The sequence below is a fragment of the Emys orbicularis genome, chromosome 18 (assembly GCF_028017835.1).
Source record: "Emys orbicularis isolate rEmyOrb1 chromosome 18, rEmyOrb1.hap1, whole genome shotgun sequence".
Classification (NCBI taxonomy): Eukaryota; Metazoa; Chordata; order Testudines; family Emydidae; genus Emys; species Emys orbicularis.
The window spans coordinates 22,182,419-22,207,136 of record NC_088700.1 but is presented as its reverse complement, the minus strand read 5'-3'; the positions used below and the strand labels follow the sequence as shown (position 1 = coordinate 22,207,136).

The 24,718-nt window shown below is 57.1% G+C and overlaps 2 protein-coding genes across 2 annotated transcripts; one reads left to right on the top strand and one right to left on the bottom strand.

The window, feature by feature from the left end:
• Positions 1-6,058: 6,058 nt before the first annotated feature.
• On the bottom strand, positions 6,059-6,472 carry CYSRT1 (cysteine rich tail 1). The gene has a single exon (XM_065419001.1). The coding sequence runs from the start codon at positions 6,470-6,472 to the stop codon at positions 6,059-6,061; it is 414 nt and encodes a 137-aa protein (XP_065275073.1).
• A 7,148-nt stretch (positions 6,473-13,620) lies between these two features.
• On the top strand, positions 13,621-24,065 carry LOC135891444 (zinc finger protein 436-like). The gene is made up of 7 exons (XM_065419000.1): positions 13,621-13,674; positions 13,918-13,974; positions 16,675-16,727; positions 17,032-17,091; positions 17,539-17,654; positions 18,161-18,250; positions 22,546-24,065. The coding sequence occupies exons 1-7, from the start codon at positions 13,621-13,623 to the stop codon at positions 24,063-24,065; spliced, it is 1,950 nt and encodes a 649-aa protein (XP_065275072.1).
• Positions 24,066-24,718: the final 653 nt, after the last annotated feature.

Genomic DNA, 24,718 nt, shown 5'->3' with positions numbered 1-24,718 from the left:
TCCCTGGACACCAGAGACCCTTGATGGGGTGGGAGGGAGCCAGGTGGGTGTATCCCAGCAAAGCCCCTCAGTGCCAGAGGGGAGGGGGCAGTGGCTGGGCAACCGGAGAACTTCAATCCAGGGCAACAACTGCCACATCTCCTTGACAGTGACTAGAAAGAGCCGCTGGGCTCATGCCCCCGACGACCCTCCAGCGCACAGGCCTGGCCCTGTGGGAGGGGCTGTCACGGGAACCGGACGGGTGCCCTACAGCAGCACTAGGCAGCCCAGAGCTCTGGGATCAAGGCACCAGGGCAGCTGTCACTGCACCTCTGGGAGAGCAGGAGGGGTTCACCCCTCACTGACCAGGGGCAGCACCCACAGGCAGTGCCAGCCCCAGCTCTGCACCCCCTCCCCCCACAGCGTGGGCCATTGCTCAAGTCGGGAGAGCCTGGTGGCTCTGCGCAGCCTGAGGTATCCAGCCTTGTTTCTCCCCCTCCTGCACTGGTACGGGGTGAGCTTGGTTTAATCATTGCCGAGAAAGCTGGCAGGCAGAACTGTGCCCAGCACTTCCTGCTCCAAGGTGCAGCCTCCCAGGCAAAGTTTAAACAAACTGAGCGAAGGGCAGCGCGTGCGACGTCACAGTGCCGACTAGCCCTCACAGAACAGCCGGGATAGGGCTAGCCAGCCAAACGCTGCGCCACAACCCTGTGGCCCGTTCAGTTCTTGGCCTCTGCTGAGGATGCCAGTTCTGGGGCAATCAGTGTCACGTCTGCAAAGCTTTTTATGGTGTCGGCAGCAGCCCCAGGAGCTGGACCAACCCCAGAGCAAACCCTTTCCCACAGGCCCCGAACAGCTGAGTGATGAGAACAGCTGTTAGTCACATGGCCAGGTTGGAACCGGCGCCCTAGAGGGGAAAGGCCCCATATCTCATTTCCTAACCCTCAGCAGCCAGCCAATCCCCCTGCCCCAGGGATGGAGCTCAGCCAGTGCCCTGGAAGGGGAAGGCCTCGCGTCCCATTCTCTAGCCCAGTGGTCATTAGCCCATCAATCACCTGGGGACTCTCCCAGTCGATTGCCATCTCTGGCCGCAGCGGCGCAGCGGGGCTCCCTGCCTGCTGTGGCCCCACGCCGCTCCCAGAAGTGGCCAGCGCAGCATGCCCCCAGGGGTCCTCCATGTGCTGCTCCTGCCTGCAAGCACCGCCCCCACAGCTCCCATTGGCTGGGAACAGGGAGCTGTGGCCAATTGGAGCTGCAGGGGCCATGCCTGCAGAAAGAGGCAGCACACAGAGACCCCTGGCGCCCACAGGGGCCAGGGGCGCGTTGGCCCCTTCTGGGAGCGGCGTGGCCACTTGGTGCACTACTGGCTGGCAGGGTGGAGGGATGGCCCGGTTTGTGATGGTGAGGAGGTGCTGATGTGCCTGAGTGGGGCCGGGGCAGGCAGGGAGCCTGCCTTAGTCCCACTGCGCCGCTGACCAGGAGCCACTAGAGGTAAGTGCCTCCAGCGGGATCCCCCTCCCAGAGCCAGCACCCAATACCCACTCCTGCACCCCAAACTCCTTCCCAGAGCCAGCACCCCATACCCCTCCTGCACCCCATACCCCCTCCCACAGCCAGCACCCCATGCCCCCTCTTGTACCCCAGCCAGGAGCCCCCTCCTGCACCCATACTTCCTCCCAGAGCCCACACCCTACACCCCCTCCTGCACCCCAACACTCTGCCCCAGCCCAGAGCCCCCTCCTGCACCCATACTCCCTCCCAGAGCTTGCACCCCTCACCCCCTCCTGCACCCCAAGACCCCTGCCCCAGGCTCAGCCCGGAGCCCCTCCCACACTGCGAACCCCTTGGCCCCAGCCCAGAGCCTGCACTTCCTCCTGCACCTCTACCCCAGCCTGGTGAAAGTGAATGAGGGTGGGGGAGAGTGAGCGATGGAGTGGGGGATGGAGTGAGTGGGGCAAGGCCTTGGGGAAGGGGCAGGGCAGGTCCTGGGTTGCCCTTAAATTCAAAAAGTGATCTTGGGTGTAAAAGGGTTGGAGACACTGCTCTAGCCCTAGGGTGACCAGACAGCAAGTGTGAAAAATCAGGACAGGGGGTGGGGGGTAATAGGCACCTACATAAGACAAAGCCCCAAATATCGGGACTGTACCTCTCAGTACATCTGGTCACCCTATCTAGCCCCTGGGAGCCAGCTAGTCCTCCCCATCCTGGGGCTAGATTGGAACCGGTAACCCCTACTCCATCCAGAGACACTGAGCTTCCCCTCCCCAGCTGAGCTCCACAAAGACCCGTGGCCTATGTGACAAAGCTGGGGAGGGGATGGGGGCGCGGAGGAGCATCAGAGAAATAACAAGGGCTGGACACTGGTCAAATTACTTTATTCACAGCAACAGTGACAGGGGCACCAGGAAACGCCAGATTTCTCCGCAGGGCCCAGGCATTGTTCAGCAGCCACTTGAGCCAACCACAGTGAAATCCTGAATCGTCTGCTCCACACAGGGGCTGGGACGATCTGGGTCCGAGAGCACAGGCAGAACCAGAGCCCCACTCCCAGCACAGGCGCTCTGTGTAGCAGCAGCACCGTGGACAGCCCAAGGCTTTAGCACAGTTCAGGTGCAATCACACCAGATCCGGGCTTTAACCGGGTCCAGGGTGAGCCCTGCTGGGAATGGGTCCTCCCACAGCCGTGTTATAGACAGGACCTCTGCCGCTGTCCCAGCAAGGGCAGTCCTGTAGCCATTTGCACACAATGCCCATTGAAACCATGCAGAGTTGGCAGCAGCAGCATCCAGACCTGGCTACGCGGTTGCATGGTACCCCGGCAGGCAAGCCACAGGCCTCACCTGGGGGTCTAGGGGAGGCATGCGCTGCAGCTTCCATCAGAGATGGGGGCTGGACACCCCATGCAACGCTCTTTACACTGCAGCTTGTGATCCAGGGACCGGCGACATTGCACGGAGCGTTCACACTCACCTGGCAAGGGACAAATTGGCCTTTGGAGGCACTAGTTGGAGTACAACTGGCCTATTGCTCTAGATCACCTGCAGGGGGGAGCAACGCAGCTGAGGGACAAGAGGCACAGATGGGCTCCTGGGTCACTCCTTGCGGGTGATCATGGCTCAATGCACTTGGGTGAAGGCCACAACGAGCTGGAGCTCTGCAGCATGGCTCCTTGGTCCCACCCGTGGAACCCCATCCCCCTGGCCTGTACGCCCAGCATCCCAGTGACACTCCAGTCCACGGAGCTGACACTGTCCCCTGCTGCAGAGCTCTGGGCTGGAAACACTCCTGGATGTTGGCAGGGGGAAGTTCTGGCAGCTGGGCAGGGGACAGCGGGAACTTTTGGTACCTGGGGATATCTGGGAGGCAGCTAGGGTTAGGGTGAGCAAAAATGAGCTGGGTGTTTCTGCTACAGTGATCAGCAGTGAAATAGTTAAAATGCTGACATCATTAGGTTTGAGTCAACACACATCAAGAGGGTGGGCCCTCTCCGAAGGATTGTTTCAGGCTGTCTTACAGCGAGCCCTCACGGGGAAGGTTTTCTTTATAATCACCAAGGTAGGGTTGGAAGGATTCGACTTTTATCGGTAAATATCCATGAACATCGATTTCACCATACACACCCAAATGACCAAAAACTGTTTCCATTGATAATACCCCAAATTTACAGATCGCCTTATATCAAAGCAGCATTTTTCTTACATTGCCTACTTCCTTTGTATACTTCGACAGTTTGTGTTTTAATGGTTATAAATCTTTAACTTTTTGAATCTCATCGTCTATGGTCATTAAATAATTGTCTGATCCTCCATTTTCTGACCCTCCAATAACTTCCCCTACTGTGAAAATTTAAATCAATAAAACTAAAAATATTCTTAAAAATAAACATTGATACTCTCCGTAGAGATCACAAACAAATAAAAGCTGAATTCTACCCAGCCTACACAACGGTTAGAATCTTCCTAGCCGGGCAAGCTGAGATTCTGCACACAGGACCCTGGGCATGGTCCCTGCCCCTCCTGCTGCACTACTCAGTCAGGGCGCCTGCCCCAGAGACAGTGGCCCGTCTGCTCTCGAGGAGTGATGCAGCAGGTCTAGCAATGGGGTAAGCGCTAGCACAGAGCTCAGGGAGTTTTACCACCGTGCCCCAAGCCCCCTGGGCCCCGGCTGTGCCAGCACTTACACAGTGCAGCTGCTGCAAGAGAAACACCCCTTGTCTAGGGCAGAAACTCACCTGTGAGGCAGGTCGGCGCCGGCACCAGCGCTGCATGGGGCTGTTTATGAAGGACAACAGTGGGTCTGGTTCAGGTTTCACATGCAGACCACTTGGCCTTGCACAGAGCACGCATGACACCTGGCAGGAAAGCCAAGTCTGGGGCGACACTGACAAGCTGCAGAGGGACTGAGCAGCAATCAGCCAGCTGCAGTGCATGGGAAGGGACACCCAGCGTAAAGGGCCGAGAGGTGCTGCCTCATTCCCCTTGCTCATTGCCCAACCAGCTGGCGCCCCTCTGCCCGTGCAGAGGACAGCACCGCTACTCCCCATGGCCCTGCCCCCCACATCAGGGCTGGGGCTTCTGCTTTAGAAACTCCCCCAAGGGAGCAGACCCAATGACTTCATTGCACCCTATTCCTGGCCATCTGACAACCCCAGTGGCTTGGAGTCTGGCAGGTCCTGCACAGCTGACTGGGGCCTAGAGGACTCCACACCCCTTGTCCCACTCCTTCCCTTTCCCCCCCCCATTTCATTCTGAACCCTCCTCTGCAGCCTGCACTAGTCCCACAGCAGCACTGGCACTAACACCAACAGCCGGGCACTGGCCAGGCCCTGCTGCCCCCTCTCCAGACCAAGCTGGGGGTACAAGTGCACAGCCCCTGCCTGCGCTGCAGGGACAGCAGGCCAGCCAAGCCCTGGAAAGCAGCTCCTGCCAGCACCGAGGGGGGTGAGGTGTCAGAACAGTCTCCTCCCACTGTGAGTTTAGACCCAGAGGCCGGTGTGTCCAGCCATGGCACATCCCCAGAGCAGAGCCCAGCACATTCTCCAAGCTGCTTTGTTTGTTTGTTTGTTTTTCCTGGGTGTGTTTCCTTTTGTCCGGAGGGTGAGCAGGCAAGGACTGGCAGGATCCTCATTCCAGCCTGCTTAGCAAACAGAGTTTGTACCTCTCACCCGTGTGGGTCAGGGGTGTGAGCGTTACCTACCCCGTTCGACCAGCCCAAGTCCCAGCATGGACACAGCTAGAGCAGGACCCAGGTGCTTCGTACCAGTACAGCTCATTCCCTTCCCCTACCAGATGCTAGGCCAGTCTGAGCACCTTTCCCCAGCCACACTAGAGAATTGTACCACATTAACCATGACTGTTGTGTGTAGACAAGGACTTGGTTTGCAAGGCCACTTCCCCGCACAATCAAGAAGCACGCAGCCTTTGCAACTAGACGAGACTGTTCCCCGCATGCCCCAGCCACGGGGTGGGGCAGTGAGAATCCACAAGCACCCATGAAACACTGCTCAGGCCCCCCCAAGCTCAGGTTCTTGCTTCTCCAATGGGTGAAACCGGGGCATGGCTTTGTCTGCGTGGGGGTCAGCACAGCTGCACCGCCTGTTGCATCAGGGCTGTTCCCCAGCCAGACAGTAAGTGGGAGCAAGCGGTCGAGTTTCCACCACAGGGCACTGCACAAGGCACTCCAGGCTTCATCAGCATGTCTTGAAACTCCCCCGAGGCCTGGCCACGATCCTGGCAGCACATCACTGCTACGTGCCCATCACCATGGCACCTGAGCTCACTTTCCATAGGATAAACAAGGTCTAGAAAGCCGCCCTGCAACCAGGGCAAATATAGTCACACCCCCTCCCCACGCCCCGAGAGAGCCAAAGATCACTGAGAGTCTCAGGAGACTGCAAGGCTGCTGTTGGCTCCGCTCGCCCCCAGAGGCGCCCCACAGTTCCTGCTAGGATGGGCACCATAGCTCAGGGGCTGTCCATCCCAGCCCCCTTGCTGCAGTTCTACCGGCAGGATCCCAGCTCCTTAAGGAGGCTGGCTCAGGCCGACAGCCTGGGTGTGGCAAGGGGTCACGGCTCGTGGGGTTAGGAGACGACACAGCAGCATTTCCGGCAGCAGGGGCAGTACTTACAGCAGCAGCAGCCACTGTCCGTGCCCACCTCAGGACTCTTCTGGTGCTTGTCTAGCTCGATGGTGTAGAGCGGGGCTGAGGAAGCGCCATTCAGCAGCTTCAGGCTGGCATAAGGGTTATAAGGCTGGGCCCAGGACTCCCGCGTCAGGACTTTTGAACCATCCCAACTATCCAGTGGCACCGATTTACTGGCCCCATTCAGCTGCTCTGGGGCTGGGTAGGTGGGCACGGCCCCAGGATTAACAATGACAGTGGGCGAGGGCAGCTCCTCCCCCAGGTAGCGCTTAATGAAGCTGTTCTCGAGCTGACCTCGTGGAATATTCACGCTGGCGTAGGGGTTCTCAACAGTGATGCCACCGCGCTGCATGTTCCCCCAAGGCAAGACGAGCTCTCACAGGTCCTCTCTTGCTGCGGTGCCTCCAGCCACCTGGCAAACTACGGCAGAGGGAGCTAAGTCTGTGCTAGCAGCAAATCTGTACCACGCCCATCCACAGGGCACGCCGACCCAGGCCAACGGGCTCGGCCCCAGCTCAGTTCTCTGGGCGGCTGCAGATCTTCCCAGATCCTAGGAGAGAGAGACTCCATTAACCCAGGAAGAGTCACTGGACAGTCTGGGCAGCTCCAAAGGAACCAGGGCAGCAGTGACGGAAGCTCTTCACAGTAGTGTCCAGCTCCTAGGGGCCAGTGGCCAGGCCGCCCATCTGAGCCCACAGGGCAGGCAAGAGACTGAGCCCTTCCCCCTCCAAACTCCAGCTAAACCCAGCCTCAGTCCCAGAGGCAAACAGTGGGCACGGAGAACGTGCCAGGAGCTTTAAAATCATTGCCCTGGGCCCAGCCTGCGGGTGCTGGGGGGGGTGTCCCCAGGAACAGCCAAGGGCTCCACTGGCAGGTATCAAGTTCCGAGGTAGGGGAGGAGAGAAGGGGGCCAAGTGCCAGATGGGGGGGAGGGGGTTTGAGGTGGGGGGTGAGAAAAGGGAACTAGATATCAGGTGCAGAAGGGGGGGGGGAGAGGAAGGGAGCCAGTTGGGGGGAAGGGGAGAGAAGGGGCCAGGTAAAGGGACATGCGGGGGGAAAAGAAGGGGGTTTGGGGGAGAGAAGGGGGCCAGGTGCCAGGTTCTGGGGGAGGGGAGGAGAGAAGGGGGCCAAGTGTTGGATGTGGGGGAGGGGGGTGAGAGTAGGGGGCCAGGTGTCGGGTGTGGGGGGGGTTAGAGAAGAGGGGCTGGGTGGGGGAGAGAAGGGGCCCAGGTGCTGGGCTGGGTGCGGAGAGAGAGAAGGGGGCCGGGCTGGGGGGGGGGGAGAGAGAGAAGGGGGCGAGGGGCCGGGCTGGGGGGGGGGAGAGAGAAGGGGACCAGATGCAGGGCAGGGGGGTGAAAACGGGGCCAGGGGCCGGGCGGGAGGGAGAGAAGGGGGCCGGGTGTCGGGCTAGGGGGAAGAGGGAGAAGGGAGGCAGGTGCGGCGAGGGGGGGGGCAGGTGCCGGGTGCGGCGGGGGGGGGAGGGGGAGAAGGGGGCCAGGTGCGGCGGGGAGAAGGGGGCCAGGTACCGGACTGGAGGGGAGAGAAGGGGGCCAGGTGCCGGGTGCGGCGGGGGGGGAGGGGGAGAAGGGGCCAGGTGCGGCGGGGAGAAGGGGGCCGGGTATCGGGCTGGGGGGAGAGAAGGTGGCCAGGGGCCGGGTGCGGCGGGGAGAAGGGGGCCGGGTGCGGAGGGGGGGAGAGGGAGAAGGGGCCAGGTGCGGCGGGGGGGGAGAGGGCCGGGTATCGGGCTGGGGGGGAGAGAAGGTGGCCAGGTGCCGGGTGCGGCGGGGGGGGAGGGGGAGAAGGGGGCCAGGTGCGGCGGGGAGAAGGGGGCCGGGTGCGGCGGGGAGGGGAAGAAGAGAGCCGGGTGTCGGGCTAGGGGGGAGAGGGAGAAGGGGGCCAGGTGCGGCTGGGGGGGGGGCAGGTGCCGGGTGCGGCGAGGGGGGGGGGGGACGGGGAGAAGGGGGCCAGGTGCGGCGGGGGGGAGACCCAAGCAGGCCCGGGTGTGGGTTCCCCTCGGGGCCACTCACCGCCCCTCCGGTCCGGCCCCTCCGCCGGACACTCCTGCCGGCGGCGGCTGCAGGCTCCGGGCAGCGCGATCTGTGCCCGGAACCGCTGCGGCTTCCTCCTCCTGCCCGGCAGCCGCACCCCGGGCGGGGCAGGGCTCAGCCAAGGACCAGCCTCCCGACCAGCCTCCCGGCCCCCCTACCCCGACTCCAACAGCCCGCAACTCCCCAGCCCAGCTTCCCTAACCCGGGCCCCCCGCCTCGAACAGCCCCTCAGCCTCAATACTTTCCTGATACCCCCACCCCCCTGACACCCCTTCCCTTGGCCCTGCCCAGCCTCTAATCCTCTCACCCCATCAACCTCCCACCCCATAGCCCCTCAAGTGACACCCCAGCCTACACCCCAACACTCTCCTGACACCCCCAGCTGAGCCCCAACACCCCTCAGCCTAACCTCCCCCTGAGCCAGCCTCTGACAGCCCCCCAACACTCCCTGCCCAGCCACCAACACCCACAAGCCAAACTTCTCCCCCCAGCCCAGCTTTGGACACCTCCTGGCCTCACTCCCAACCTCCCATCCCAGCAGCCTCCTCTCCCACCTCCTGACACCATGTAGCCCCCAGGCCTGCGCCGAGACCCCCCCCTCCAGCCCAGTCTATGGCACCCCGCTCTCCTTCCGCCCCTCCCCACTGAATGCACTTTCTGAGGAGGTACAAATAAATCCAGAGTCGATGGCTGTTAACATTAGTCAAGAAAGGGGTCCTTTAGGCTGTGTGTCAGCCCCTTGCTTGTCCCTGTTGATCTCAGCCCAGGCATGGCCTGTTCACACCAAGCGTGGTGGAGAAGTGGCCAAGATCTGGTGCAATGGATAGTTGTTGAAGGGGTGTTTTTAGAAGTAATGGCCATTTTCCTGTTCTTCTCCACAACCCAGCCTTTCTCCTGCAGCAGAGGATGAAGAATTCTCCTGTAGGGACACATGCCAAGAATTGCCCTCTTTCAACATGGCCACCATTGCCATTATTCTCAATGGAACTGATGCCACAAGTTGCCCTTACTAAAGATGGCTACTGCCAGCCTTCCCCTCCTCCTCTTGCTTCCTGAGGGAGCTGGTGGCCATTTTGAAGAAGGTAGTATTTCATGGCATTCTCTGCAGAAGCACATGCCCTCAGCCTTAGTCCTGTTTTCAGAATCTACTTGTTGCACCACATCTACTCTACAGGGACTGCAGGAGGGATGGGGACCTGGGGAGTAGGGAAGGGGGAAAGAGGTGGGTGGGTGCCCATACAGGGACCGTGGAGATGGGGAAGGGGATCTGTGATGTGCACTCCTGCTGCTCTGGTGCAAAGCAGCTTTAAGCACCTCATAACTAGCCAGTGCTCTCTGTGCTGCTCTACGGTGGAGTCTCCTGTCACAGATCGTGTCCTAGTTTCCTATTTTGATTTAATTTAAATTGGTTTAGCCCTTGTCTACAAACAGAAGTTGTAGCACTTTAACTCTACCCGCAGAGTTAAACTGGTACAACCACTGCAGTGTGGATGCAGTTATATTGGTATAGTGGTGTCTGGTTAGTCCTGTGCGGAAAGCGGAATAAGCTCTACTGCTATATGGCACCTTGATACCAATCTCACTGCATCCACAGTAGGGGACTGATTTAACTATTTGGGTAGAATAAACCCCCCTGACAGAAATAGTTCTCCCAGCACCAAGTCTGCGTGTAGAGCAAGCCTAAAGCCTAAAGCTACATCCAAATAGGCCACTTCGTCCGAAATAAGTGTCCATCCATAGACAGAATGACTAATTGTGTGAATTAAAATCCATTTGGGGGAAGGCATTGGCTAGTGTGGTAACCAGTCCTTACCTAGGCTTGGTCTACATTAAAAGCTACAGGAGCTAAAGATGTGACGTTCAATGATTTAACTGGATGTACATTTGTGCGAGGGCACTATGCTATCGACTGAACCCTGCTTTCTAGCGGTCTGGCTTGTGTCGATAGATATCTGGGGCTAAGCTAAGTTGCTATAATTGCTCTTACACTGATAGAAGAGTGTCCTCCCAGAGGTTTGCATCAGTGTAAATCGGACTTTAATTTGGTTTCAGTTACACTAGTGACTTAGTGAAGCCTCTGGGGCAGGGATCATCTTTATTGTGTATGGCTAGAGCCCAGTACACAGAGGCATTGATTCCTGACAGGGCCTCTGGAACTACTGCAGTAGAAATATTCATGCTAATAATACTAGTTTCCCTGTCACTTGGGCTGAACGGACCTTGCAGATGGTCACCTGGACCACGCACTGGTCTCCATGGAAGGCCTCTGGGGTGGTGACACTCACCTTTCTGTGCTCACAACCTGGGTTGGGAATGCACAGGGATCCTTTTCGTAGCTCTGGTCTCACTACTGCAGCCAGCCTCCAAAGTCCACTGCATCCCTTGCGTTAGAAGGGTTTGAAGCTGCCTGCTCCATCAGTGGGAAGCAGAAAGGGGGTAATGATGTCACTGGCTTTTTGTATCTACGCTGCTTTAGAACATAAGACCATAAGAACGGCCATACTGGGTGAGACCAAAGGTCCATCTAGCCCAGTATCCTGTCTTTCAATAGTGGTCAATGCCAGGTGCCCCAGAGGGAATGAACAGAACAGGTAATCATCAAGTGATCCATTCCCTGTCGCCCATTCCCAGCTTCTGGCAAACAGAGGCTAGGGACACCATTCCTGTCCATCCTGGCTAATAGCCATTGATGGACCTATCCTCCGCGAACTTATCTAGTTCTTTTTTGAACCCTATTATAGTCTTGGCCTTCACAACATCCTCTGGCAAGGAATTGCACAGGTTGACTGTGTGTTGTGTGAAAAAATACTTCCTTTTGTTTATTTTAAGTCTACTGCACATTAATTTCATCTGGTGACCCCTAGTTCTTGTGTTATGAATAAGGCTGTGTGTCTGTCACGGAGGTCACGGATTCCATGAATGTCCGTGACTTCTGCAGCACCTGGTCCTGGCTCAGGGGCTGCCTGAACTGGGCAGCCCCTGGGCCAGCAGTAGCAGCAGCAGTTTGGGTGTGTGGGAGGGGGCTCAGGGCTAGGGCAGGGGGTTGGAGTGTGGGGCAGCGCACAGCTCAGGGGAGGAGTCCCCGGCTCCGACCGGCATGTCCCTGCAGCTCCTAGGCGGAGGGGCCAGGGGGCTCCGCACGTTGCCCGCATCTGCAGGTGCCACCCCCACAGCTTCCATTGGCTGTGGTTCCCAGTCAGTGGGAGCTGCGGAGCTGGCACTTGTGGCAGGAGCAGCACACAGAGCACCCCTGGCCGCCCCTCCCCCTAGGAGCCGCAGGAACATGTCAGTCGGAACTGGGTAGGGAGCCTGCCAACCTTGCCAACCCTCCCCCCCAGCACCAGCAGGGGTCCCGGCTGTGCGCTGCCCCCCACCAGTGCCAGGCGGGGGTCCTGGGCCACACGCCACTGCCCGCCCCCACTCAGCCCCAGTGGGGGTCCCGGGCCACCACCCCCAGCACCCGTGGTGCCCTGGACCGCCCCTGCAGAGCACTCGGGACTCCCGGCCCAAGTTTTAGTTACGGGTATATAGTAAAAGTCATGGACAGGTCAAGGGCCGTGAATTTTTTTACTGCCCCGTGACCTGTCCATGACTTTTACTAAAAATACCCGTGACTAAAATGTAGCCTTAGTTATGAGGAGTAAATAACATTTCCTTATTTACTTTCTCCACACCAGTCATGTTTTTATAGACCTCTATCATATCCCCCCTTGGTCGTCTCTTTTCCAAGATGAAAAGTCCCAGTCTTATTAATCTCTCCTCATATGGCAGCTGTTCCATACCCCTAATCATTTTTGTTGCCTTTTTCTGTACCTTTTCCAATTCCAATATATCTTTTTTGAGATGGGGCGACCACATCTGCACGCAATATTCAAGATGTGCGTTTACCATGGATTTAAATAGAGGAAATATGATATTTTCTGTCTTATTATCTATCCCTTTCTTAATGATTCCCAACATTCTGCCCACTTTTTTGACTGCCGCTGCACATTGAGTGGATGATTTCAGAGAACTATCCACAATGACTCCAAGATCTCTTTTTTGAGTGGTAACAGCTCCACTTTAGGACTATATCAAGAATTGCTTCTCCCCTTGTGGGTTCCAGGACTAGCTGCTCCAAGAAGCAGTCATTTAAGGTGTCAAGAAACTTTATCTCTGCATCCCGTCCTGAGGTGACATGTACCCAGTCAATATGGGGATAGTTGAAATCCCCCATTATTATTGATTTTTTTATTTTAAAGCCTCTCTAATCTCCCTGAGCATTTCACAGGAAATACTGAAAGGTGAAGCCCTCCAATGTGGCCATAGGGCCAAAGAGAAAGAAAGAGCACAAGACAAGCCCTCCACCACTCCATTATTTCTATTTCAGTGCCTCCTTGAGACCCGGTATCTGCCCCCAAAGGGTTTGAACGCTAAGCACATGGTGAGACAGCAAGAGAGGGATACAACAGATAAATGGGGAGAAGACAAGCTAACAGCAAAGCCATCATAATAGTGCAGCAGTGCCAGGATGCCCAGCGCCCGCCATTGGGTGCCATCCCAGCAGGGAGGAGTTGTAAGAAGGGATTTGAACAAAGGCATTGGTGGCTTTGTGGAGAGCACCTGCTATGCAAGGGATTCGGTCTGGTCCTGGTCCTGGCTGCTCTGGAGGGTTCATTACTGATCACTAGCCCCCCCCCCCCCCCCCACTCTCCTTGTGTGCTGGGAGTCTCAGAGAAACCATCTCCTGGAGCAGCAGGGTTGCATTCAGGGTGTGGTTCCTCATCTTTCTGCTGCTTGCTGCCTCCTTCCTTGGTGAGGAGGAGGAAAATCTCTCTCCCTTGGAATGGGCATCATGCTAAGCAGCTTTCCATCTGTAGCTGAATCATGAGGAACTAGTCTGGGAGGTCAGTTACCCGTTCCAGGTAACCTGAGAAGGCAAATGGAAGCCAAAGGAATAAGCATCAGATTTGGTGCTGGGTGCAAGGAAGATGGTCCCAGGGAAGAGTCTGGGAGGGAGAAGGTGAAGGAAGGCCCAGGCCGTTATTCTTTTAAGGGCCTGGGACCTTGAGCCTTGCAGGGTGGGTAAGGCAAAGCTCCTCCTGCTGGCCCAGACAGATGTTTGGGGCAATTAGACCCTCCCGGGAAGAGTCAAGGAGTGATCAGGTGACTGGAGGTAGGTGACAAAAAACAGGTTTAGTTAGAGACTGCTTAATGAAGAACTCAGCCAGGGCCCAGTCCCAATGAGGGGGGCTGTGAACCCCTGAACTTAAAGGGAGAGTTTGCAGGCCTTGCGGCGCCCCAAACCTAAGGGGTGGGAGTATCAATTGGGTTCTTTTGGGAGCTGGATGTTGTTTAATAGAGCAGACACCGGGATACTGTTTAATGACTGGGGGTGGAAGTAGGTCACTCCTGATACTTGGAGGGAAACTGAGGCCAGGGCTGGCGGTGGCGAGCGCTGCCGCAGGCGGGCATGTCCGGAGACCGCCCCACTCTCCTGCAGGGCGAAGCTCCCTTCCAGGCGCCGGTGGGGTGGGCAGCCAGCGCCCCAGGAGCGCGCCCCGGTAGCCCAGGCCTGTCGCCTGCCCCCTGGGGACGTGGTCGGAGGCTGGCGGCCCTGAGGCAGGAGTCGCTGCGGCCGGGGAAGGGCCAGGCGGGCGCTCCGCAGCGGCGGGGCCGGGGTCACGGCTCCCGGGCCGGCTGAACTACGTTTCCCACAGGCCCTTGCGCGGGAAAGCCGCTTCCCCGGTGCGTCCCCGGGTCCGTGCAGGGCCGGGCGGCGGGCGAGGAGAGGCGGGCGCCCGGCCTGGCTGCGGAGCGGGCCCAGGTGAGTGCCGCGGCGGGGGCAGGGGGCGTGGAGCCGGGGCCCAGCGAGGGGCGGGTTGGGCCCAGCGGGGGGCCCGCGATCCATCGCTGCGTTCCGGGGGCGGCCGGCACGACCCCCCCCCGTGCCTGGGCCGCGGGCTGGGCTCGTGCTCGGGGCTGGCCGGCGCGCTGCGGGCACATTTGGAGGGGCCAGTGGGGCCCAGTGGATGGGGCCCGGCCCGGGGAGTCAGCAGAGCTGGGTAGCTCTGCCACTGACCTACTGGGTGACACCAGGCCAGTCACGCTGCTGTTCTGTGCCTCAGTTTCCCCACCTGTCCCATGGCCCATACTAAGGCTGCTGTTTAAAGTGCTCCTAGTGGACGGGTGGTCAGTACCTTCTATCTAAGGCAGCCCGCACCTCCCATTGAAGTCAAACTCCCACTGACTGGAAAGACCTTGTGTCACTTCACAAGTGTAAAGCTGGTGGCCACTTTTTCCATATTCCTTCCAACTTGTTATATTTTGCCTATCTAAATCAATCCTCTTCCTTCCCCCCACCCCCGCACTTTCAGTTGGATATGAGAGTTTTGCCTTTCTGCCCCAGTGTTGCTGTGAACAGTGGTTGCTGTGTTTCACCCCAGAGGCAGCTACGCTGCTGTATAATGTGGTCTCTAAACGTATGGACCAGATATATCTTAACAGCTCATGGTGGTGGCCTTGCCTGCTCTAGGGAGAAAGTATCAGGGGGTAGCCGTGTTAGTCTGTATCTACAAAAACAACAAGGAGTCTGGTGGCACCTTAAAGACTAACAGATTTATTTGGGCATAAGCTTTCGTGGGTAAAAACCTCACTTCTTCAGATGCATGAAGAAAGGAGAAAGGGAACCAGTCTGCCCTTCAGAGCTAGATTAGCAGGTTGCAAGAACTACACACACCAGTTACAAACCCCTGGGGCTTTCTCTCACAAGAAACATGCCCAAAGCCCTTTTCCCTGGATAGGCATAAGAAGAGCGATTCATGGATTCTAAGGCCAACAGGATCCATTGTGACCCAGTCTAGGGGTATCAGCCAGATCACCCATTCTGTTAAAGTTGTGGGCCAGCAGTGAAAGTGTCACTTCAAAAGGTAAACTTTGCAGCTCCGTTTGGTGCAGAACATTCCCTGTTAAGTAGGGCAGTTACATATTGCATGTAAAGGCAATAGTATGTTTTTTATGTAAATGCCTCCTATGCAACCCCCTGTTCTCTGCTCAGTAATGTGCCTCGGCCCTCTCCAAGCCAGCCCAATGTGTCCAGCCACTCACAGGACTGCAACTTGCTAAGTAGAATTTCTTGAAAAAACAATTCTCTTTAAAGCAATAGACAACCAGACTACTCAGGTCCAAAGCCCTGCACGCTTACTGCCTGAAGCTAAGAAGGGCATGTTGTACCCATTAGTAGCTGCTGTTTAAAATCCTTCTAAGATATTATTGGAGTAAAAAGAGTATCATCATCATCATGAGACAACATCATCTGTTTTTCCCCCCACAAATACAGAACTGAAATATTTATTAAACCCTTCTGACTTTTCTGCATTATTATTGCTACTTCTACCATTTACATCTACTAATGGACCAATACCATTGTTAGGATTCTTTTTGTTCCTAATATACTTAAAAATTTCCTTCTTATTGTCCTTAGCGCTCTGCTGGCCATAGATTTCTCCTTGTGTCCCTTTGCTTCCCTTAGCAGTTTCCTACAGTTCCTAGCTTCTGATTTATATTCAATACAGTACTATCCATTTCCCCCTTCTTCCATTTTTTGGCTTTTTGTGCATCCAGTAAAGTGTCTTAACCAATTCCCAGTTGTCATTCACATTTTTCTGATTAAATTCTTCCTCCCAGCTGATTTGTCTCAATTGTTTTCAGGTTTGTGAAACTCGTCCTTTTAAAGCACTAAGTATATATATTGCTGTTTTGAACTTTTACACATTTAAAATGTGATCAGGTCATGATCACTTGCATCTAAGCTACCATTAATTTTTAGTTCCAAATGATAGGCTCTTGGGTCCAAATGAGTCATCTTGGGGAAAGTAAAGGCAGCCCAAGGCAGAAGGCGTTGTTCTGAGACAGAGCTGGCTGGCTGCTGGAGCTATGGTTTTGGGGCAGGGTGTATGCATTAATAATGGTGGGGATGTGACTGCCAACTCAAACTGCTGAGATCCTGAGCTGGCCTGTTTTTAAATCTGCCTTCCAGGAAACCTGCAGCTCATTCCTCTTGTCCTTTGAGCCTGGTCTCCCTTCCTCTCACCCGTAGTCCTGAGAATGGCTCCCCTTTTCTGAGGTTTTGCTTCACCAAGGGCAGCCCAGACTTTACAGGCTTCTGTCCCTGTAAGAGATGGGGCACTGTCTCCCCATATCCTGCGCCACACCTCTCCCACTGACACCCCCCACCCCCCAACTCCACACTCGTTGGCAATAAAGGTGCTACTGTCCCTTCAGGGGGCTGCCCGCTCCCCATAGCCTGCTGCAGCCCAGCCCCAGCCCAGCAGGCCCTCTCCCAGGCAGCCTCTTCTCTGGGCCTTGGTCCCAGCAGCTGTTTCTGCCCCAGGTTCCTTACTGTCCTGGCTCTGGCCCTCCATCCCCCATACTGCTACGCTCATGCTAGGATCTCTCACCACCAGTGCTGCCAACCTGAAGAGAGAAAAAGTCCTGCGATGTTCTGGGTGACTGTATTGTGTTGTAGGGTTGGACTGCCGTGCCCACCCCTGAGTGCTGCCACGCTCCCAGCTGGATTGGGTGAGGGGATTTTGGCTCCTGCTGCAGGAGCTCTCGCCCACATCTGCCCATCCCTGCCCAGCAATTAATCCTGCCCCAATCTCTGCTCCCCCTGGGCTCTTCAACCCCTCTCCCAGGCCTGGGGGGGTGCAGAGGGGTCCCCTCTACCCCTTCCAGGCTGGGGAGTGGTTCCAGGGGTTCAGCCCCCCACTCACTCAGGCGGGGGAGGGGGGAGGACACCCCAGTGGCTTTGGTTTGCTGAGGGGAGGGAGAGAGAGAGCTCCGCCTGCAGCAGCTCTGATCAACTGCCCGCCCCTTTGGGCAGAATAACCAATCAGAAGGCTCGAATTGACCTGAGAACGTGGCCCGAGCTGGCCCTGCTGCGGTAGGCCTCACCCAGCCAAGGCCGGGCAGCGATGCGCTCCCCAGTGCCTGCGGGGTCCTAGACACTGCTCCCTCCAAGAGCCTCCTGGCAGTCGCCCCTAGGCCCCATGGCTGGGTGCCTGGCGTCCAGGCCATGTCTCCAGGGTCGCCCCAGGAGAAGGAATCTGGGTAGTGAGTTTGTAGGTGTTAAATGCAGGGCTCAGCTGCCTGCAGCAGGGGACGAAGCTGGCTGCAGTGTGGCCTGGGCCCTGGAGGGCTCTGGCACTGTCTTCCTGGCCTTTTGGCTGCGTTTGTGGGACTCAGCCTGGCCTCAGCCCTCCAATTTCAAGTGTGTTTTCAAGCTGCTGGCTCTGCTCCTCCTTCCCCATCCCTGGCCTGGGCAGGCTGGGCCCTGGGGCCAGGGACAGCACTGGGGGAAGATATTGCATGGGGCTATCTGTTGTTTCAGGTGCTGCTGGTTTCGCCAAGATGCCTGTGACTCTTGGAGGCTGAGTGGGCTGTTTGGCCAAAGGGCAGAGGCCCTCTCCATCATGCAGGAGAATGACCAGACTCTGCTCTCTCAGGGTAGGGGATTGATTTTACTCAGACCTGCTCTCAGTGACATGCATGGATCGATTCCAGCCCATACGTCTTCCCTGGCTCCTTACGCTTCGTGGCATTAAACTTTGGGCTCATGCAAGGATGGTAAAGCACCGGGAAAGGTGTGGGGGCTGTAGATGTGACACCTGAACAGCAATCCCTGGTGCTCCCCTTAGAGCTTCGTGGGGCAAGGCCAGGTGTGTATGTGTATCGGTGTTCTCATGCTCCCCTTAATTCCCTTCTCCCTCCCCTGGGACTCCAGGTCCCCCGTCCTGGGGGGGGCCTGGGCTCTGTGCAGGTTAGAAATGGGAAACTGACTAATAGTGGTGGTGCGCTGCGTTCGGGGTCCCCGTGGAACATGGCACATCTCCCAACAGATGGCTGACTTCCCTGACGTCCCCCGGCGTTTTCCCTCCATTCAGGCTGTGTGTCTCCTCCAGCCCAGCATTTGGAGTTTGTAACCTGCTGCCTGTTTCCTTTCCCCTGAGCAGGATTTGTGATCTCCTGGATGGAGCAAGAGGAAGAGCTGCAGGTCCTGGATCCCCAGGACTTGGAGGAAACCGAGCTCCCAAGGTTCACAGGTGAGGGCTACAAGCTAAATCAACTCAGGAACCATCGGTGCGTGAACCCAAGAGCTGGAAAGCCAAGAAGAACTGAGCTGTCACTTTCCTGCCCCATCTCACCAGTCTCCTGTGCAAGGGCTGAAGCCCACTTAGCCACCTTCCTCCCATGGGGCTTTTCTGCTTCATTGTGATCAGCCTGAAATTAGAGCATCACAAATGAAAGCCCCATTTAGTGGCAGGTCTGGTTGCGGCAACCCAGTGCTCACCCATGCGAAACTTCAAAAGCACAGAAACAAGAGGTCAAGAGCAGAATCTGCTGCATTCCTGGCCATCGTCCCGTCACATACGGTGCTCTCTGGACATCCCCTCCCAAACGCTAGACAAGGCTCTTCCCCTTCCACCTCCAGTAGATACCTCAGAGTAGCACTTCCCCCAGCTTCGTCCAACTCCTGCTTTACCACGCAGCTTTCACTCGACCCTGGTGCTAAGAAACCTTCACACCATCCTATGGGTAACGCTGTGGTGCCTGAACACTGCCCAGGTTGTATGAAAGCGCGAGTTGGATGGCGAAGGGGGACGTGCTGCTTTGCAGTGTCTGGTAGAGGTGGATGGGAGCGCTGGACAGTGCTGCTGACCGTCCTGTAGTGAGCCTGAGTCAAAGACAGGGAGCGCTGTAGTTCATTAGCCCCTTAATGCCGGGAACGGAAAGAGACGTCAGTCTTCCTGTTTATTCCTATCAGAGATGTCATGATTTTGGTTGGAAGGCAGCTCTGCCCTCTGCAGGGGTTGGGAGGACAGGTCCTCCGACAGCGCAGAAAACCAGGAGTGTATTCTCCACCAAGGGAGCAGCACCACATTGGAAGCAAAAGGCTGGACGGCTTCTGGCAGGAGTCAGTCTTGTGAAGAAAGTGGGGGGCGAGGAAGGGAACAGCCAGCTGGCCCCCTCCCCCTGAGCAGGATTTTCAGGGAAGGGGTTTTCATGCTGCATCTCCTGGGTTGTCCATCTTCTGGCAAAAACCTCTATACTCTGCAGTGCTGCCATGAGGAGAGAAGGAGATTCTCCAATCCCCCATCTGGCCTCAGCCTGATTTGCTTTCCCTTGGCCTTCCCCTTGCATCCATTAATGATGGTCCCCCTGTTGCCCCCCACAGCCTCCTCCCTAGATGATGGGGAAACCTCTGTGCTGCTTGCTCTCTGGGAAGGGAGGGGCTCTCCTTGGTCTTGGGCCCGCCCGCCCGCTGGGGCTGGGATCCAGCAGTGCTAGCTGACTGGCCTTGGCATTGCAGCTCAGTGTGAGCACTGCAGGTGTCTCACATTTAGTGAGTGTAGGCAGCGACCTATAGTTAAGGTTACCTGACACTTCCCATTATAAGACCCTGTTTTCAGTGGCTTATGACTTTAAGTTTAGCAAACTGCTTGGGTTGAAATTTCCCATTCTGTGTGTCTGCCTCAGCCTGGATTTTTTGTTTATTTGTTTTTAATTTTCAGCTAAAATGGTCTGCCATTTTCGAGAACGAGATTAGGGGAAAATAATGGTTTTGTCCATGTTTAAAAAACCCCAAGAAACCTTACAAGCATTTCACTGAGACACTGTAGCACCTTCTTGCTTTGCAGCAGGGACTTAAAATTTGGCAGGGGGTCACCCTGAGGTCGGGGTGTACCTTTTGCTCTTACCATGGAAAAATACCCACATTTGGCCAAGTTACAAAACTGAACAATTTCAGTTCACGCTCTCAGGAGAGACTTGTTAGTCGAAATTCTCCAAAGATTCCATTTGCGCTGAGCACACTGCAGCCCCCACAGCGCCTGTGTGTGACCGGAGGGCGCATCCACCTCCCACAGAGCACCTGAGCTTGCACAGGGCCTGCTCAGGACGGTCACTCATCGGGGCAGCCAGGGCTGAGAGCAGGGACCTGCCTCTCCTGTGCTCTCAATGCTCCCCCTGCTGGGCCCAGGCAGCGGGGAGGGGAGGAAGGAGCAGCCTGGCTGGAATGTGGGGTGGGGGGAGATGAGGGGAGGGATGATGGGGGGATGAAGGGAGGAAGAGAAGCCGGGGGTGGGGGGAGATTAAGGAGGGGTGAAGGGAGGAAGAAGGGGAGGTATGGAAGGGAGGAAGAGAAGCCGGGGAGATAGGGGAGTGGATAAGAACAAAGTGGTCGAAGGGCAGGGACTTGGGTTGGGGGAGGGTAGCTGGGGGAAGGGCAGGAGCCATGGCAGAAGGGGTGGGTATAGGAGCAGAGTGTGGGACAGGGCAGGAGCTGGGGAGGGACAGAGACCGTTTGAGGGGACTGAGGCAGCAGGACCTGTGAGCACTATAGCACCCCCAGGAGCCCTAAGTCTCGTCCCATTCTCAGTTTTCATAGGACCCCTGCCTGTCAGAGCACAGGATGGACAGTCCTGTCCCTGCCTCTCAGTTCCTGGGTGATGGGCAATCAGATAAACCAGCATTTTCATAGGTGGCCACTATGTGTGCCTCATGTTCTGGGTGCCCAGTTGAGACACCTGGGGCTGGGCTGTGGAAGTGCTGAGCACTCAGAACACAGCTGCAGCTGATGTGATGGGAGTTCTGCCATGAACACACAGTGCGGTAACTTGCCGAGTGCTCTGAAAAGTCAGGCCCTCGACATCCCAAATCGGGCACCCACAGTGAGTTGACATTGACACCTTTGGTCTCCGTTCCCAGGTGTAAAATGGAGGTAATTCCTCCTCCCCTCAGAGCTAGTGCTGTGCCACCATTCATCAATTAAGGCAGCCCTTGAAATCAATGGACGGTTGGAGCCTAACTACCCTTGAGGATTGGGCCTAAGCTGCTGCCAGGAGAGCGACCTAGAGAAGCCTGCGAAGAAATGAATAATTCTGAATTCGGGCAGGGTTTGGACGGGGTCTAGTAGCACTGCATAGGGCCACACACTGACTGGTGAGGGCGAGAAGAAATACGGAAGTACCTGTTCTCTGAGCACCTTCTGTCCCATACACTGAATGAGGCAGGGTCCTGTGGAAAAAAATAGCATGTGGTCATGTAATGAAAGACTGTCTCCTAATTCATATGCCCCAGGGCGCAGGGTAAGGCTGCAGAGCAACCTTAATTCTGGCATTTCCTAACTTCTGCGGGTTTGACTCTGCAACCTTAATGTTTTGTTAATATCATTTAGACATTTATAAACCCTTTCCGGGTGCCCTGTCTCGTTCATTAGAACACATGCTGCACGATACAGTATAAAGAGCAGCTCATTCCAGGGCTGACTGGGGACAATAAATAAACCTCTCTCTCTCCCCAAAAGCCTGGAATGTAGACAGGCATTGCAGGCTAACAAATCCAGGTTCTGGTGGGTCCCAGAGAGAGCAAGGTCCAGCACTGCTGGAGGCCATCCCAGAGGTGCCGTCAGCCCTTCCTCCTCATCCATATTGAGGGGCTCCTCCTGCAGTGCCTGTGTGGCTCTCAGCAGTGGCACTGAGGCTGCTTAGGGCTTTATAGGGTAACACCATCTCCTCAGATTCCAGCTGGAAGCCTGATGGAGCAGAACTCGAGAGATGGGCTAGTGCTTCTCAGGGGTGGAAGCTGCCAGGAGAGGCAAGGGGAGGGCAAATAGAGAACATCCCTAGGCGTGCTGTAATATTTGGGGCATGTATCTCAGCTGGATGGGAAGCGGGTGTGTAATTGGGCACAAGAAGGCAGCTTGCCTTGTGTGGTGCGGGCACTTCATGGAGTAGAGGAGCATGCACGGGAGGCAGGGATCTCAGGGACCGAGCAGATGTTGGGGCAGACGCTCCCAGCCTGGAATGAACCTGTTCCAGAAGGAAGGTGAAAGGGGCTTGGTGTTGAATGTCTCTTCAACCCAGAGCTAATCCGAGCTCTCCCCAAGTCCTGAGGGGGCTCTGGGAGAATTCTCATCCTTGCTCTGGGTGTTAAGACAGGATGTTGGCCTGTGCTCTGTCTTGGGAGGGTGTACAAATCACCTGCTGATTTTCAGTCTTCTACACTAGGAAGTTGCTGTGTTTTAACTTTAGGAGTGAAAACCCATTTAATGAAACTGGTTCAAACTCCTGTGTGTGGACGCTCTGATTTTGCTTTGAGTGGCTTAAAACTTATGCCCAATTGACTTAAGCTACGCTGAAATAAGCGCATTCACACAGCCTTTGGCACAGGCTTGACCAAATAGATTTTGGATCACATCTTAAGTTAAACAGGTGCCACTCTGTAGACAAGGCCTCAAACGGGCTGAACCCCCATGTCTGTGTCTGCAGCACCCCCCCGCTCCCCCCGGTTGCCTTGGCACATGGGCTGAGTCATGGCCAGATTCTCTTTGTTCCAGCAGTAGATGGGGGTTTGGGTGACAATGTGGTGGAGACGCCTGATCCTGAGGAAACTGATCTGCATGGGACACTGCTAGGGGGATCCAGCGGGGCCCCTCTCCAGAGTCCCAAGAGTGACTGCAAGGCGGGCTGGGAATGGCAAGGCCCTGCAAGCCAACCCACCCCCGGTGAAGGAGCTACAGGGGATCACCACGATGCTGCTGCCCAGCCAAGAGCCTCCACAGGGGATAAGCCCTATAAATGCAACGAGTGTGGGAAGGGCTTCAGCCAGAGCTCTGACCTCATCCGGCACCTGCGCACCCACACCGGCGAGCGCCCCTACAAGTGCCCCGAGTGCGGCAGGGGCTTCAGTGACAGCTCCACCCTGCTCAAGCACCATCGCGCGCACACGGGCGAGCGCCCCTACAAGTGCACGGAGTGTGGCAAGGGCTTCATCCTCAGCTCCTACCTCATCCAGCACCAGTGGGTGCACAGCAGGGAGAAAGCCCACAAGTGTGCCAGCTGTGGGCGCTGCTTCGGCCAGAGCTCGGAGCTGGCGCAGCACCAGCGCGCCCACCTGGGCGAGCGCCCCTACAAGTGCAGCGAGTGTGGGAAGGGCTTCAGCCAGAGCTCTGACCTCATCCGGCACCAGCGCACCCACACCGGCGAGCGCCCCTACAAGTGCCCGGACTGCGGCAAGGGTTTTAGCGACAGCTCCACTCTCATCAAGCACCAGCGCATCCACACCGGCGAGCGCCCCTACAAGTGCCCGGACTGCGGCCGGGGCTTCAGTGAAAGCTCCACGCTCATCAAGCACCAGCGCACGCACACGGGCGAGCGCCCCTACGTGTGCACCGAGTGCGGCAAGAGCTTCAGCCTCAGCTCCACGCTCTTCAAGCACCAGCGCACGCACACGGGCGAGCGGCCCTACCTGTGCACGGAGTGCGGCAAGGCCTTCAGCCTCAGCTCCAACCTCCTGCAGCACCAGCGCACGCACGCGGGCGAGCGCCCCTTTGCCTGTGCCCAGTGCGGCAAGCGCTTCACGCAGAGCTCCAACCTGCTGCAGCACCAGCGCACCCACACCGGGGAGCGCCCCTACCAGTGCACCCAGTGCGGCCGCCACTTCAGCCTCAGCTCCAACCTCCTGCAGCACCAGCGCACCCACTTGGGCGAGCGCCCCTACGCCTGTGCCCAGTGCGGCAAGCGCTTCGGCCTCAGCTCCAACCTGCTGCAGCACCAGCGCACCCACACCGGGGAGCGCCCCTTTGCCTGCGCCCAGTGCGGCAAGCGCTTCGGCGACAGCTCCACCCTGAGCAAGCACCGCCGCACCCATGTGGGGCAGTGCCCCTATGCCAGTGCACGGTGCACTGAGGGTTTGGGGGACAGTGCCACGCTCCTGCAGCACCCGCGCACCCACCGGCATGAGCAGCCCTACCAATGCACCCAATGCAGCAAGGCCTTCAGCCAGAGCTCCGGCCTGGCCCAGCACCAGCACACCCACAAGGACTGGCCCCTCTGTGCCATCGCGCCCTGCCCCTAACCTCAACCGTCAGGTCCTGGGAAGTGCCAAGGGGCCCTGCCCCTAACCTTGGCCACCAGGCCCCAGGGAGGGAAACATCCACCCAAGGCCCTGCAGCCCTCTGGCAGCGCCATAGCAGCATGGGACAAATGGAGAGCTCAAGCAGCCCGCCTTGGGCTCAGTGTCCCAGCGACTGCCCGTGGGCTGGCATGCACTGATTACCTGCAGGCTACCAGCGGTGCCCTCCCGGAAGCTGTGCAGCTCAGGCTTCAGCCGTGCAGCGTTGCTACCTCTTGTGGAGCTGGCTGTGAGAGAGGCCCGACATGCAGCAGCACCTCCTACTCCACATGTCAGTGCCCCAACCAGACACATCCCACGGGGAAATTGGGTAAGAACCTGTTTGAACGCCGTGGGTGTCAAAGTTCGACTCGTGCACGAACATTGGCATTGGCTTATGAGAGACTGGAGAGAGCTCATCTAGTGGAATGACGCAGGCAGGGTGAGACTAATTCCCACTCCCGGCAATAACAGGATAAAACTAAGAAAAAGAAAATCTCGGCCAAGTACTGAGGGAAAACTTCCACCAGTGAGATCCGTTAGGCTGTGGGGTCGTTTCCCCAGCGAGGGGGCTGGGGCCCCATCTCTTGAGTTATTTAAAACGGAACTGGATAAAA

Coding starts and splice junctions, on each gene's coding strand:
- CYSRT1 (XM_065419001.1), bottom strand. CDS start 6,472: ATGCAGCGCGGTGGCATCACTGTTGAGAACCCCTACGCCAGCGTGAAT.
- LOC135891444 (XM_065419000.1), top strand. CDS start 13,621: ATGTCCGGAGACCGCCCCACTCTCCTGCAGGGCGAAGCTCCCTTCCAG. Junction 17,092..17,538: donor CCCGAGCTGGCCCTGCTGCG/GTAGGCCTCACC, acceptor CTGTTGTTTCAG/GTGCTGCTGGTTTCGCCAAG. Junction 17,655..18,160: donor CCAGACTCTGCTCTCTCAGG/GTAGGGGATTGA, acceptor TCCCCTGAGCAG/GATTTGTGATCTCCTGGATG.